Source organism: Rattus norvegicus, chromosome 4 (assembly GCF_021556685.1).
Source record: "Rattus norvegicus strain SHRSP/BbbUtx chromosome 4, alternate assembly SHRSP_T2T, whole genome shotgun sequence".
Classification (NCBI taxonomy): domain Eukaryota; kingdom Metazoa; phylum Chordata; class Mammalia; order Rodentia; family Muridae; genus Rattus; species Rattus norvegicus.
In genome coordinates this window covers 44,540,001-44,556,396 of record NC_141537.1, presented here as the reverse complement: position 1 = coordinate 44,556,396, position 16,396 = coordinate 44,540,001, and the positions used below count along the sequence as shown (strand labels likewise).

General features: G+C 38.9%; 1 protein-coding gene across 3 annotated transcripts in view; it reads right to left on the bottom strand.

The window, feature by feature from the left end:
• Positions 1-12,199: 12,199 nt before the first annotated feature.
• Positions 12,200-16,396, bottom strand: part of Foxp2 (forkhead box P2) — a gene marked incomplete at its 5' end in the record, with an annotated part of 499,310 nt that continues 495,113 nt past the window's right edge. For all 3 annotated transcript variants that reach the window (NM_001271104.2, NM_001446500.1, NM_001446501.1), the window contains 1 exon segment: positions 12,200-16,338. In NM_001271104.2, coding sequence (NP_001258033.2) covers positions 16,194-16,338 — 145 coding nt within the window. In that variant the 3' untranslated portion in view covers positions 12,200-16,193.

The following is a 16,396-nucleotide window of genomic DNA, read 5'->3' as shown; positions in this document are numbered from 1 at the left end:
ATATTTTGATTCTTTAGGAATTTCATATCATATACCCCAATCAAACTCACTTCCCAATCCTCCCATGCCCTACTCCACTACAAGTTCAGTTTGGGCTGTCTATATATTCACTACAGTGTTATCAAACTCTCAGTGGCCTCCCGCTTAAATAGATCTGAAGGGCTCAGTTTATTGTTTATCCAACAACCTGTGGAGAGAAGACTCTTGCTTGCTTACTTTCTTTCTTAAGCTCTTTTGCCTACTTTTTTTTATTTTTAATTTTTTTAACCCTAACCCTAACCCTTTTTTTATTTTTATTTTGCTTTATTTTGTTTTTGGTGGTGGTTTGGAATGTCCTATTAAGTGCTGTGAACTTAAGCTTTTACCCAATATTTAGAAAATATAAATTTAATTTGCACAACAAATGCTATGATACCCATATTAGAGAAGATTTACATTTTAAATATAGCAGTCAGTGATCTGCTCGGTTTTTTTTTTTTGGGGGGGGGGAGGCTCCTCAACCAGAGAAACCAAGTCTACCCACAACTGCCTCAAGATTGCTAAGGCCACAATTTCAAACAGAAAGAAAATCAATTCCCTGTTGGAATCTTGAAGAGATGAAGGCCATAATGATAGATGTGGATAGGATAAGATATGCCAGTCACCTGAAATAATACACTCTATTTAATTTGACTTCCATGTAGGTCCCTTTTCTTTATATTTGTATCCTTCTTATCTTATTGGTAAATCTACAACCTTTTTTTCAGTTGGCAGTGCATTCATGAATTACATAAATTAAATAAAACCATACCATGGAGAATGGAAAAGAAACAGGTTGACATTTGTGGAGAAGGTGAATGACCTATGATGTTGAAAAATTAGGTTCTTCCCCAGGAAAGAGCACACCAAGTGGTTACCAAATACCAAATGCTCAACCCTGAACATACATAGAAATAACACTACACAAACCAAGCATGCTGTATTTATGGCTATATTTATAAACACATATGTATATATGGATTTAACAGCAATCAAGGAAAAAAAGAGGCCATGTTTGAAAAAGAGCAAGAGGAGGAATATAGGATTGGAGAAAGGAAAGAGAAAAGAAAAAAATGTAATTATATTATAATGTCAAAGAAAGAAATTGTTTTTAAAAAGAATATATATATATATATATATATATATCAGGTTCTACCCAAAGGCAGTTCATGTGTGCCAGGCACTTTGCTAAGTAGCTTTGTCCTCCTGACCACGTTAGGCTTACGAGGATGCAAGCTCACTAGGAGCAAAGGTTCTTTTCCAGGCTTTATTAGTTACTTTGTCTGGAAATAGATCACCATTTGGTTTGTTACTGATACCAAATAAATAAACAAGAATAGAGTCGTTTCATCTTTAAGAAGCCCTGGGAAATCGCCATCCTGCAATTATGAAACCCAAACTGGAACAGAAACACTTTAGAGCTGCTTTTCACAGAGGAGTTTTAATCCAGCAACATTGCTGCTCTGGCAAGGGATTACATCCAAAGATGTTTGTGTAAACAGGGTAGCATATAGACATGCTCTTAGTACATACCTTTAATTCCTAACAATGTGGGTAAGGTTAGCTTGTAGAAGGAAGTAGCCATGTTTGAAAGTAATGTCTAATAGGAGGGAGTTAAATGAGTGGAGTTCAATCAGTACTGTTTAGTGATATAATTGATCTGGGACTCAATTGAGTCAGTGCACTTCAAGCAGTGCACTGGAGTTGAGTTCGTTTATAAGTTCATGCAGTTGAGTGCAGGTCAGCAGAGGCAGTTGAAGAGAGAGAAAAAGAAAAGAGCCAGAAGATTAGAATGAATTATCGGAGTTGGTTTGAGGCCAAACAGAACAATTAAGTCAGAAACCGAGAGAAACCAGATTGAGTCAGTCATCTTGAAAGGAGTTTGAGGCAACACAGCTGAGTTGAACCAGCTAGTCAGAGTTAAGAAAGAACTAGAATGGCTGAACTTGTTTACCAGAAAATCTTGGAGGCTGAAACTTTCTAGGCTAGAGTAGATTGTACAGAGACTAGATACTTCCAGGATTAGGCCTAGGTTAGCAGACAGAGCTAATACGTCTCAGAGACAAGAATTGTGTCAGAGAATAAAAGTTAGTTTTACATCTTTGGTTTCAAAGCATTGATTCCTTTCTTGGACCTACCTGAAAGCAGGACAAAATTCTGACATGTCTACCTTTCCTTAAGTATTTGTCTCTTGTACTTTGACTAAAGACACAGAGCTGAGTCATTGTCCTAAATGCCGGTCACTGTAGAGTCTAGGAAGAACAAAATTCCACAGGACAGACAAGTAACCAACCAAAGGGAAGGGGCACCATGGAGCAGAGGCGGGCACCTCCAAGGAAGTAGATGTAGATAGACTCTCAGGCAACAAACACTGCGAATCAGAAACTGAGACAATGATGCATGAGATCACATAGAAAGAATTGCTTAATAATGTGTACCCATTTTCCTTGTCCAACTCTTCCTATAGCTCATATTGTTCCCTGAAGATGCACTTGGGGGTCCCTGGGACGCATTATTTGTTCCTCTTTACAATTTGAACCCATTGAATAAATCCCCATTATTTACTACTTCAGTTGGCATGTTCAGACACACAGATTAGCCTTCCTTGTGGGGGTTCCTGGACCTGCACTTTTACATTAAAATCTCTGGTTCAGCACTGTAAGGATGGGGAACCCAAACTTTGGCATATGGAGTCAGAATCTACTGGGATCAGATTTCCATTTCTTCCCCACCAGATAAAGTTCTTTCTCTCTCAAAGCACTTGGTACAAAAGGACCAGGCAGCTTCTGTGACCCACAGCTGTTATCTGTGCAGCCAATTAGCGGTGAAGTAGCTCAAAGACCAAGATTTCTGAATCATCCAGTCTCCTCATTTCAAACCAGCTTCCCTCGATCAGAACAAATAACTCATCATTTATTGAAGTTCGATATTGATCAGCTCTCAAAAGCTGCACACGCTTGCTTTCTTTTTACCTCTGGAAAAACAATTTCTTAGATCATGATTACTAAATTTGGTCATTGAATTTAGATTTGAGCGAATCAAAGGATTTTAAAACTGAAAATGACCTTCAAGGGCATCTGCTCAAATACTTTGTTATTTGTCTTTGTATGTATATACATACTGTTACACAGAGTAATCTTTTTGAGGCAATGCCACTGAATCATGAAACAAGCCAGGTTTGACACTAAGTCTCGAGGGACCAAGCTTAAGGTCTCATACACCCACCTAGTATGTGTTTTCAAAAATTACCAAGAGGGAAGAGCAATACCTGATAGGCTTGGCCAATCCTCCAGGTTTCCCTGGCACATTAATTTGCATTGCTACTTTGGCTTCCTCCTTTGCCTCTAGTGTGTGTGTGTGTGTGTCTGTGTATGTGTCTCTCTGTGTGTGTGTGTGTACATTTACTTGTGTGTAAATGCATGTTGACATTTTCATAGACACACATATGTGTGTGTATACATTTACTTGTGTGTAAATGCATGTTGACATTTTCACAGACACACACATGTGTGAGTACTCATGCACGTGTGTGCTTGTGCATATGAAGGCTCAAGGTTGATACTGAAAAATCATTCTTTATTGCTCTTCCTCCTTACTTTTAAGGACAGGACCTCTAAATCAAACCAGAGCTTCATGAGAGAGTTTACCTTGTTAACCATCTGCTCCTGGGAGCTTCGGTTTCTGCCTTCATGGCTAGAATTGTAGGTAAGTTGCCACATCCACCAAATATGTTTCTATTGGTAAGGATCTGAGCTCTGGTTCTCTTGTTTCCTGATTTGATCATTAATTTTAATTGTCAACTTGGCAAAGCCTAGATCTATCCCCCCAAAAGAGTCTTAGTGAGGATTTGTCAGATCAACTTGGGCTGTGAGAATTGTCTTGATTATGGTTGTTATCTGATATGAAAAGTTCCAGACCACTGTGGGTGGCACCATTCCCTAGGCAGTAAATCCTGAACTTTAAGTATATAGAAGGTTCTGTGCACACATTCATGCATGCATTCATTTTGCTCTTTGCTATTATATGTGATATGGCAATATGCTTTGAGATTTTGCTATGATTTCCCAGAAATCATGAACTTTAGGGATTTTGGACAGGGTATTTTATAATAGGAAGAGAAATAATAATAGAACCCACTATGTGTACTTTAATGTATAGCTCTACTTACTCAGCCCCTAGGCTTCCGTAAAGTTCTGCCTATTGTTTTGAGACAGTCTCTCTATCTGTGTAGCCCTGTATGTCCTGAAATTCAACTGACTATGTAGACCAGTCTGGCCACATACCCATAGAGATTGGTCTGCCTCTGCCTCTGGAATGCTGGGATTAAAGGCATGTGCTACTACTGTTGGACTCTGGGGCCTGGCGCTCTCCACAGTGATCTCTTGCCCAGCCAGCTGCGTGGGTTCAAGTGAGGCGGGAGAACTCAGATAGGGAGAGGGAACAGCTTCTGCTGCTTCCGCTGCAGTCCTGCTCCACCTTGGTTTCACCTGGTGCTTCAGTTGCTCAGCCTGGCTGAGCTAGCAGGACACTGACTAGTCAGCGAGGGTTACTGGGGGAGATTCTGGAGTTGATTTTGGGGAGAGCAGATCTTTTCCCCAAGCAGTGGTGTTACATCTCTTATGAGAGACACTGTCAGATGATGGAATAATTCTTCCACACCTTTAATTTTGAACATGGCACTTAAATACAGTTGGGTTTTTTGTTTGTTTGTCTGTTTGTTTGTTTGTTTGTTTGTTTGTTTGTTTGGATGTGTCAGGGTCTGACAGCCAGTGCTTCCTATTGGTTTGGCCTGAGAGCTTGGGAGACCTCATCTACACATTCAGAGGTATGGTCCTGTTTCTTCTACTGTTCTGTCTTGAGCCTACGTGACCTGTTTCTTCTACTGTTCTGTCTTGAGCCTACGTGACCTGTGGCCACATCCTCACTTGTTGAGAGGGGTTTTGGGGAGTTGTCCTCTGTGACTGATCTGTCTTGAAGCTATGTAACCTGTGGTCAGATCCTCACCTGTGGAGGAGGGGATTGGGGCATTGCTCTATGTGACTAGTCTGTCTGAAACCCCTTTACAGAGGTTTGTGGGTGGCTGCACTAGTGAGGCCCTGATCTGGGAGGCTGGGAATGCACCTGCCATCCCTTTTAGGGTCCCCGGGGATTCAACCTGTCTTGACCAGAAATCAGGGTACCTTTCACTGCCTGCCACCCCACATGTCACAACACCAGCCTCCTAGGATTTTTTTAAACGTTTTCATTTCTACCAAGGTCATATGTAATTCCTGAGTCTTAGAGAAGATTCTACCCCATAGTTTCAACCCTCAAATAGCATCAGAAAGTTAATTTCCCATAACAGCAATGAGGAACTCCACGAATTGCTCACAAAATTTATTTCTGAGGTTGATTCCTGGATACATCAATGGCATCTCTTGGCTTTCATGAAGTCCAAATCCTAATCTAACCTCAAGTGAACAAAACTGCATTAATGCTTGACAAGTCAACACTGTCTGACACGAGCAGCCCATATACCATAAAAGAAGAATACAATGAAGAAAAATCAGATGGGCTGAGGAGTCTCAGAATCAACTAGGGATCTGGTTGTAATGTCAAGTTCATCCGTGGAACAGTATAGGATAGCGTTCAAGCAACTTTACTCTCCTATGTGATTTGAACACACATGTAGGGTTTGTTAACAGTTTCTTGATGATTTCTTAGGGCCTAGTAACAGATGATGTAGGGGAGGCTATTTTGCAGAATCATCCAAAATCTGGAATACAATCCAAAATAGGGAGTGAGTTTCACCCTTTCATAAAGTTTGGAAGTGAAGAGCACATCATCTTGGTTTCACTGCACTATTTATAACAACCGAAGGGTTTTTGCTAGGCTTAGGAATTCTGATGTTGTCTTTTGACCCAGGCTGGCTTCTGAAAGAACAGAAGCCAGGTTACTGAGTGTAAAGAAATATTTGAGAGTGTGAGTCAAACAAGAAAATTCCATGATCATACACATAGTTTTAAGTCTGTTTTGGAACTTTAGGCCACAAAATACCTGAAGGGTGGAAGGGTGGTACGAGTGAGATGGCTTAGAGGGTAAAAGTGCTTTCTACTAACTGTGAAGGCTCAAGTTCAGTCCCTGAAAGCCACATAATGGGAGGAGAAAACTGACTATCACACGTTGTTTGTTAATCCCCTCTATATGTATGCCATGATTTGCAAACAGCACCTGAAACAGAAGTAAATATTTTCAAGACAGGTAGCTACAGGGTGGCAGTCATATCAGAGAACGCAGAGATGATTAAGCATTGACAACATTTGATGGGAATTCCCTCGCAGTTAAGTAAGAACTATCAGATAATGCAGGCAGAGTACAAGGAGACTGCTGATAAACTGTGAGTCCAATGAGCTCTCAGAAAGGTAAGAACCACTAGATCTTGGAATTCAATACATAATGGGAATTGTACCTGGAGGCTACTGCTAAAAGAGTGATATCATCTACCACTCTATCAAAAGAAGGGAGGGGAAGGTTTGTCTATAAACATGAGTACACATGGCTAGATTATAGCTCTAAGACATCGGATATTTTTATCCCTAGTACTTACCTGTGATGCTGTAGGAGAAGTTGGAAGCATACATTGTATATTGATAATTTTGAGAAAGAGATAGATTTGCTCCAAAATTTATGTCTATAGAACAAACATAAATCACCATCTTTTGAATTTTTTAGGTATTTACATTTCAAATGTTATCCCCTTTCCCCCTTCTCCCATCCCCTCCCATCCCCCTGCTTCTATGAAGATGCTCCCACTCCCACCTATACCCTCCCACCTCAACACCCTGGCATTCCCCTATACTGGGAAAACAAGAGTTTACAGGACCAAGAGCCTCTCTTCCCATTGATGCCGGACAAGGTCATCTTCTGCTACATATGTGGCTAGAGCCATGGGTCTCCCCATGTGTACTCATTGTTGGTGGTTTAGTTCTGGGAGCCCTGGGAGGTCTTTTGGTTGATATTGTTATTCTTCCTATGGGGTTACAAACTCCTTCAGGATCAGGGACTCAAGGATCAGTCCTTTCTCTAACTGCCCCTTTGGGGTACCGGTGCTCAGTCCAATGGTAAGCTTCAAGCATCCTCATCTGCATCAATAAGACTCTGGCAGAGCCTCTCAAGAGACATCCATCTCAGGCTCCTGTCAGCAAGCATTTCTTGGCATCAGCAATAGTGACTGGGGTTTGGTGGCTGCATATGGGATAGATCCTAAGGTAGGGTAGTATCTGGGTAACCTTTTCTGCAGTCCCTGCTCCACTCTTTGTCCCTGTATTTCTTCATGTAAGTATTTTCTTCTCCCTTATAAGAAGGACTGAAGCATCCACATTTTGGTGTTCCTTCTTCTTGAGCTTCATATGGTCTGTGAATTGTTTCTTGAGCTTTTGGACTAATATCCACTTATCAGTGAGTGCATACCATGTGTGTTCTTTTGTGACTGGGTTACCTCACTCAGGATGATATTTTCTAGTTCCATCCATTTGCCTAAGAATTTCATATAATCATTGTTTTTAATAGCTGAGTAATATTCCATTGTGTAAATGTGTCACATTTTCTGTATCCATTCCTCTGTTGAAGGACATCTGGGTTCTTTCTAGCTTCTGGCTGCTATAAATAAGTCTGCTATGAACATGGTGGAGCATGCATGTGTTTGGTTGCAAATGAGAAAAGAGGAAGCTGTCCTGCAGCACGAAGAGGGGAAACTTTGTTGTCCCTGAAAGAGCCACTGAGAATGGATTACAGTTTTCAAAGAAAATAAAATAATGAGTTGTGGTACCTCCTGAATAGTTGCCATGGACATTTAGTACTTTATGTCTGGTAGGAATTCATTAAAATGTAATATATTTATCAGTTGTAGCCTCCAATCTCTCTGTTGTAATGCCCAATATCCCAACATTTGATTATTTCCAGTTCATGGCTCTTATCCACTGTTAATCTTCAAGGTTTGGATTCATAATATAAATATTTCTCTCATTGCCAATGGAGGGGGGAGGTCCAACATAGGTAGACGAATCATTGGCTTCATGTTAAATTCCTGGACTTATCTTTATGGCAGATAGTATTATGGGAAATAGCATTACCGTCTTATAAAATGCAAGTCTCTGGCCTTAGAATCTAACACAACCTTAGTAAGCCTCTCTTTGCAATCCTTGTGAATTGCACAGAGCTGCAAATGAATGATACTCATTTTTTAGTTCAGGTCCAAGTCCCACATTCAATTTTTATGCATCTCTACTTTTTGTTACTGATACAGGGATGCACAATGTAGATCTGGCTTGCCTGCAACCATAGCCTTCATGTTTATCTGTCCTTTAATATCTTCTTTCCACTAGGCTGGAGTAGGAATCTCTCATACTTTGCTGACTGGGGAATGTCTTACAGCTTAGTCACCAACGTGTTGATTTATTCAATACTATTAGAGTCAAAGGCAATCGGAGGCTGAATTTGGTAACAAATGAGTTTAACCCCAGCACACAGGAGGAAGAAGGAAGTGGATCTCTGTGAGTTTGATCTACATAGCAAGTTCTGTACTAGTCAGAGCTACATAGTGAGAATCATCCCTTATGTCCCCCCTAAAAATATGGAGTGAGCAGATACTTGTGATACCTCAGTGGGAAAGTAAAGCCTTTTCATTTAAAATTTACCTGGCAACAATAAGTAAACAAAAAGTTGTTAACCTGCTAACCCCCTATGGGATGTAATATAACTGCTTATGACAGCTACATCAGAGAAAATGAACTCTTTAAGCCATAATTTGAGAGTTCCAGGTCATGGGATATACTCATACCCCTCAAAAAATAGATTTAGAATCTCGGAAATTTCTCTGTATATATCATTCAATTTCCTCTAAGGTGCTTGAGACCTGCTTTGATGTATGATCTTAGTGAGACTGTCACTGAAATTTATGTTCAAGTCACGTAATAATTTTTCCAGTGTCAAAATAGCACCTATAGTAACAAATGTGCCATGCCCATTTAGACGATTAGGATAGTTAAGGTCCTTTGCCCAATACTTCTTCAGGAAAATCATAACATCTGATGCACACTTATCCAATCATGGCTTTACACTTCTACAGAGGACAGTATTAATAATATATTTCCATTTTATAGTTGAGATTGCTATGAGAGTATTTCTATAATAGTGAGAAAATGGAAGGTAAGATATATAATGTCATATAATACAGACAACTGAATATAGACACGGATGAATATCAAATGACCCTTCGACAGGAGCACAAGGAGCCTTAACTTTGAGCCATGTCAGAATCAAACGTGGTGAATGTTTAAGGAAGCTTAGATAGCTCTGCACAGGCATGAGGCAGAAAGAATTTGTCTAAAACTTTGCAATCTTTAGTTTTTAGATATTGTTAAGGAAATGTCTATTTTCAACTTCCCCAGGAATAGAGTGAAAGATGCCTTTGAAATGCTCACAAGAAAGGTGTGTTGCATAGTTTCTGCAAACATAATTCTTTTTATTAATGCCCTGCTGATTTTTTTTTTTTTTTGGAAGCTTAGCCAACCAAAGTAGTCCTTGGGTAGACCGCACTAAATATTGGAGTATCATTGAGATTTCAAGACTATCAGTTCAGCGCTCAGGAAAGTTTTCATGGGATTTTATATTTTGAATAGCTTAAAATTTTTAGCTCAGGGAATAATGTGGGTAAAGGATTGTAATAACTTTATATCATGTGAAAATATGTTTTAAATTTTATTAACTTTCTTCTGAGATACATCTTTGTCCAATGTGTTTGATCAAAAGGACTAGGACTTTTAAATTTTTGTGCATGTTGCCCAGTACTTGAATATGTTTGAGGGAGAACTATGTAGGGAGGTCAGACCAGACACTCTTCCTAGTGTCACATGTGTGGTGTGAAGCTGTCTAGGAAAGGACTCTAGGCTGCTGCTGTCACAGGAAAAGGAGAGAGCAATGCCAAGGGACATCTGTCTCCTAAGAGTATACCTGAGTGTCAGTATGACACTATGCATATTGCCATCACAGTTTCCATGGAGGAATGGCAGTTGCCTAATGAACACGAGCTCACCTACAAACGTCTAAGCAGGGTAGGCCAGTCTCAAAGCATGATGTCTTCAGTGTTGCAAACGGTTACATGAAGACCTGAAAAACCACACCGTGCTCCTAGCAGGAACATTTTCTTAAACACGTCTCTCCATTTTTATCTTTTCTTGTTCACCTTCACTTCTGCCTCTGAGTGATCATGCCCACTTCCTTATTGTCATGTCAAATATAAAGAGGGGGCCAATATGCTGTGGGAACATTCTTCAAAATGTTTCATAAGAACAACGGAAGCTAGTGACCTGTGAATTTGGGAGCTTAGAGTTATTTCAAGTGACAGACTAAAGGCTGCAGGGATGCCTCAGTGGTTAAAGAATACTGGATGTTTTCCTAGAGGACCTGGGGTGTGTTCCTAGCACCCCTGCACAGTCTTTCTCAACTACATGTGACTCCAGTTCCAGGATATCTGACTGTCTTCTGGTCTCTGAACATGTGCACAGGTATCAGGGCAAACACATAAGCACAACACATGCAAAATAGATGTTAATAAGGACAGGAAGGGGAAACACTTATTTGAAAGATTGGAGTGAATGTTCACAGCAAAGTTTCACATCAAAATGCATCCCTTGGCTTAAAGTCATGGTTTGGTTTATTTCATATGTCTGTGTGACCATGTATGTATTGACTTAGAGTCACCAATAAGTTCAAAACTTCCAGTAAGACAAAATCCTAAACTGGGCTCCGGTTTCTACTGTTCTGTCCATCCATACAGTGTTTTATTTTATTCTGGACTGATGGTGACTAGACCAAGGACTGTGTCTGATTCCCAGTGAAGTCATGTTTTCTTTTCCAGGCTATGTATTCTCTTGAAGTAATTTCGCAAATCTTCATAGGGTTTTCTTTAATGTTTAAAACTAAATAATAGTTTGAAGATGCAACTAAGATTTTTTTCTTCAGCCTTCCAATATTAGGATTTACCTAAAAATGTTGGGTTTTTTTTTTTTACAAGACATGTGATCATGTGCGTAGATGACAACAAAGGCTGCTTAACCTTTGCTCCTTCTGTCCCAGGAATGCGTGTGACTTACCACTGTGACTGCAGTTTGCTTAGTTATATTCTATAGTATTCTTAACTATAAAAAATTTGAATGTAATCTGTGACCAACACTTTAACAGCATTTTAATCCTACCTGACTACATGAAATGTATCTCTGAAGCATTGAATACAGAGCTGAACACAAAGTTTCACCAAGTCACTCTTGCTTCTTTCTTACACTCTGAGTTTTAATCCCTCGGTAATGTTCTATGTAAAATATAGAAGGCCCCAGTTCTTGATTGTTATTATATTGTCATTAGTCATTTAACAAAATACACTGGACAGGGAAAGTTGATATTCATTTACTTCCAACTGGTCAATATGAAAAAAAACTGAGTTTTATGGTTCAAGAAAGTTTATCTCACAGTCAAATTTCTCTTGAAACAATTCTTATCCTGTGGACAGCGTGTTAGTTAAGTTACCCTTTCACTGGGATGACAGAAAGTGTTAAATTGTACATAAAATAAAAATATACTCAACACATTTATCTTCCATTTTACTTTTCCAATCTTTTCTCTGCTGAGCTCCTGTGTTCCAGGGGTTTGCCTCTAAAAAGGTCTTGTATTTGTCCCCACCATCTTACAAAACTATTCAAAACTTGTGTTGACTATTCCTGTGCATTCTCTAAAGAGTTCTAGTACGACATGAGCACAGTTAATGGCTCTGTGTGTTTGTGTTTATGCACGACTGCGAGCGCGTGTGCACATGCATGTGCACCTATGAACACGGGGGTTATAAAATAAAAAAGAAATGCTCATCTCCTCATGTTTTAAGGTTTGACATTTACAATGCTGAGGTCTATTTGAATAAAAACAGAAAATAAACAACAAAGACTACTAGAGAACACATTTGAACCTGACGATAGCTCTTATTAGATGCAAGCGGCTAAAACCTTCACTGACTACATTTGGGTCTGATCTACTTTTGGTTCCTCGGTTCCTAGGAAATCATTTTTAAACAGATAGCAGGATGGGCACACAACCTTATGACTTGTCTCTAGTACGGAAGCATGAACTCTCAGAAAGAATAAAATCCTAGTGGTTATAAATGGGTCAAAAAGACTTAGATCTTTTTTTATTTGTACTTCAGAAATGTAACCGACTGAATGAAATGGTTTCATATACATTTTGTTTTTACATCCAGCAGAAGTGACACACTGTTCATACATTAATTCTAAAGAAAAATGTACATCCCTCTTTTCTGTTAAGTAAGGTTTGTCAAGTGTTCTTGGATGGAGAGGGGGAAAAAAGCCCCTTTCATTGCAACCTGAATGAATGAAGCAACAAGAGTAAGTTTCTTTCAATCGCTAATATGTCAGTGACGTTACTGTCCAGGCATGTGTTAACATTAACACGAGTAATAGATGGTCTTACAAATTCTCGAAAAATGTAAATCATCCAATTTCAAAACGTTACAGAATAGTCTATTGGATTTTGCAACTGAATCTGCCCAGGGACATTAAAGTCCAGGGCCATTTATTTTCAATGAACTTCTGTAGCTCCATTCCTAGCTGGCTGTTCTTCCATTCCCAATCACACAGAAATGCATTCCTATGAAGTCAAGCAGCTGTAGACACAGAATGCTGATAACGTTTCTCTTTATCTGACTCATCTAAAGGAAACCCAGTTAGTGGTGATTCTACCAAATACTTGTAACAGTCACATAGAATTTTAATTGATTTTCAAACAATACAATGGTGCCATGAACCCAACACATAGAATATAAGTCTTAAGCCCACTAGGTTTAAGCAATTGTGTCTTTGTAGACTAAAACTATGTAAAATAGAATCTGGTAACTCCCTGGTGTTAGAGGTAGGCAGTTTTCTTTCAAATCCTAGGTTTGGTCCTTTATTTTATTCAGCAGTGAAAGCCATGAATACAGAACAAATAACAGCTGTTACAATTCTCAACCATGACTTCTAACGTCAGAGAATTCAAAGTATGAACATAGTACACAGTAATGAAAAGTATCAAAAATTAGTTTACCTCAAAGAAGATAAATAAAACAGGTATATTCCCACCAATACATAAACAGATGTTTGTGCTACAGTTAAAATTTGCTGTATACAAAAGATCATAGCCCCCATCGTCAGCTTAGGGTGGAAGCAAGAATACATGAGCCATTTAAATTGTCAGACATTATGCTTTATAAGGTATGCACAGAAGTTCAAGCAATAAATACATACATTAGTTCAAAGCCTTACAATAGCTACGCAAAGCAGATGCAGAAAAGCAGGTTTGCTATTCCTAGCAAGCAATGAGAGAAGAGTAAAAATCCATGAAATGCATTAAAGCAACATTTTTTTTCTTAGAAAAAGTCTGGTCATTTATGGGTCCACCAACATTTTTACATAATATGCACAATTATCAAAATACAGACCAAGCATTTCAGAAAACTCCAAAAAACCTAAACTCTATTTTCAAAGCAATTGCAGTTTTGGAGGTTTTTCTGGTATAATGTGCAAGCAGCTATTTTCTTTTTTAAAATTGTATTCATAAAAAAAACCCATGCAAAACTCTACAGGTATATGCATTCTGTGGCTGAGACTTCCTTTCAAAAGTTTTGAAACTGAGGTAAGCATACTTTAGCATTGCAGTCTTAGGCCGCCATCCGATGGAACACCTCTCCAAGTTTACTTCCAGTCCATCAAAGCCTTTTGAACCTGCACCTGAAAGGCTCGTTCGCCTTCCAGATTACCCTTACAGCAGTATCCTAGACATCAGAGAACCATCCTTCAGAATACCAACCTCTCCTTTGATACCATATCAATAACTTCCGGTTCGTTGATCATGACCCAAAGACAAACATAATGAAAAGTAGCAGGTACTGTGACGTTCTCATGTTTCATGCAATCTGCCGTTAATTGTTCTAACTTTTTTTCTCTTTTTTTTTCTTGTTTTTTTTCTTGTTTTTTTTTCCTTTTTTTTTCTTTTTTCTTTTTTGCAGAGGTAGAAGCTTTCAGAAAGCCTTTTGGGTAAGTGGGAAAACCCTTTGAAAGCCGTTATGTCCTTTTATTTGGTGTGATAGATGACTGGGTATCTCTCTCTAACTCTATTTGCTGACTTCAGCAAAGGATAAAACGTTGAGCTTAGTTTGCAAGAACCGGTTCCGTCACGTGGAGCCGGGACATCTGTTAAGCTCTAGCAGCCACCTTCTGTCAAAACTGTTTGTAAAGCGATAACCATAATCAGGTTATGAGGTCCCTTGGTTGGGGGAAAAAGTATTATCAAGACTTGGCACAGCACATGAAAAGCGACACTTAAAGTCTCTAGGTTTTAAGCAAACATCTGACTATGCTATCTTCAACTACACCATAACGTATTATCATAGTTTTGGGGTTTAGAGTTGTCAAGAAAAATCAGCATTCCAACAATTTGGCCTGCACAAGTCTTTGAAGGGAGTGTGTTAGTGTTCATATCCCGTATAAGCAGAGGCAGAATTATATGTAACTTTGGTTTGACTGAAAATAAATACCATGGGCTACACTTGCTATAATCTTTGCTTTCAGTGTAAAAACTCAGCTAGATCACTTTAAAATCAATAGGAAATTAATTTTTGGCTTTACTAGACCTTTTATGTTTGGTTCCTACTTTTGTTTTTTTATTATTATAACTTAAGACTATAAAAAAATAGTACACAACAGAGATTAAGACCATACAAGACATGTACTTCTAACAACATGTACTCACCACCAAAAAGATGGGGGGGGGGGACGAAAACGCAATGTACTATATATATAACAATACGCAATCTGCATTTGCATCAAGTACATAATTGATTTGGTCAGTGATCCACGTTGGTTGCTTTCTAGCATGTCATAACTTCCACTGCAGATTTTGTCCTCACCTCTGTCTTTAATGAAAGCAAATCTTCATTGCATTTAGATGGACTTTTGGCCTCAGAAGATTACTCTGTGACTGAGTGAACTCTTTTAGTTGTGGTTTTTTTGTTTTGTTTTGTTTTGTTTTTGTCATATTCGTTTCTTTGTTTAGGGCTAAATGAAAAGATCCCAGAGGTCATCAGAAAACAGCAGGTAGTTCATGGAAAAGATTCCTTTGTACTAATTGAAGTTACAGAAGGCTGACCAAAGCATGTGGCTGCTTCTGTCCTTGAGCTGTTGGCCATGGTTAGAGTTGGCTTTGGTTTGCAGCTGTAGCCTTTGACTGTGTTTGCAGGTAGACAAAGCTTTATCACAAGGAGGTAAAGAGTACAGTTGTAAGATCTATGCAGATATGCAAATGTTTCTATGGTGCTTGCACAGATAATGTTAGCGTAGGATTGCACTTTACATCTTAACACTAACAGCACAGACTGGAAGCCTAAGGTTTTAGATGGTTGCAACAGTCTAATTACTGTGTTTTGTAATAACTAACTTATGTCATTTACAGTTGGTGGCACCAACATAAAAAAAAAAAAAAACAAAAAACTAATGTTCGGTTGTTTAAAATTCAGCTAGATACAAGCAGTGACACTAATTTCTGATACTACTCCTGTGCAAATTAAAAACAATAGCAACAAGTTGAACTTGACCAGCAATTGTTTCTAACATTACAACTACTGAATGCTGGGAAATTCACATTAATGAAACTAACACTATTTTTGGCAGTGTATGAGGCGCAGTTGCTTTCTATAGGACATGTATCCTCATACTCAGTCATTTCATGAACCCTTAAGAGCCACATTTTTTAAATGGGCAGAGCCGTTATAGAAAGAACAGTTCTTTCTTTTTTTTTCCCAAGAAAATCAGTTTTTTGCCTTCTTTTTTCTAAAAAAGAAAAAAAGGAAAAAAAAGAAAAGAAAGTAAAAATCAAACAAACAAACAAACAAAAATAACGACAGAAAGAGAAGAAAACAAGCAATTTGCCTGTTGGTTCTGAATCCCAAAGGGCTGGCTTAGTAAGTTCCTTTAGGGCTGTCTCCTTCATCCATGCGTAATAAACAGTCACAGTAAAGATGTGTCAACTATTCATGGTTGTGGAGTGGTTATGAAGGTCAGTGATATGTCCCTTCACACTGACGTGTCACAAGTTCATCCTCATTCCAGGTCCTCAGATAAAGGCTCTTCCTCAATCTCTCTGTCATCTTCTAGCTCCGGACTGTGATTGGCTGTCGTCACTAAAGACATTGGACAGTCTTCATCCTCTGCAATCACAGGTTCTTCTTTGACATGGATTGAATGTCTGAAAAACATGGGCATGCAAAAGGTTTTACTAAGTGGCTAGTAAGGCAAGAGTTGAG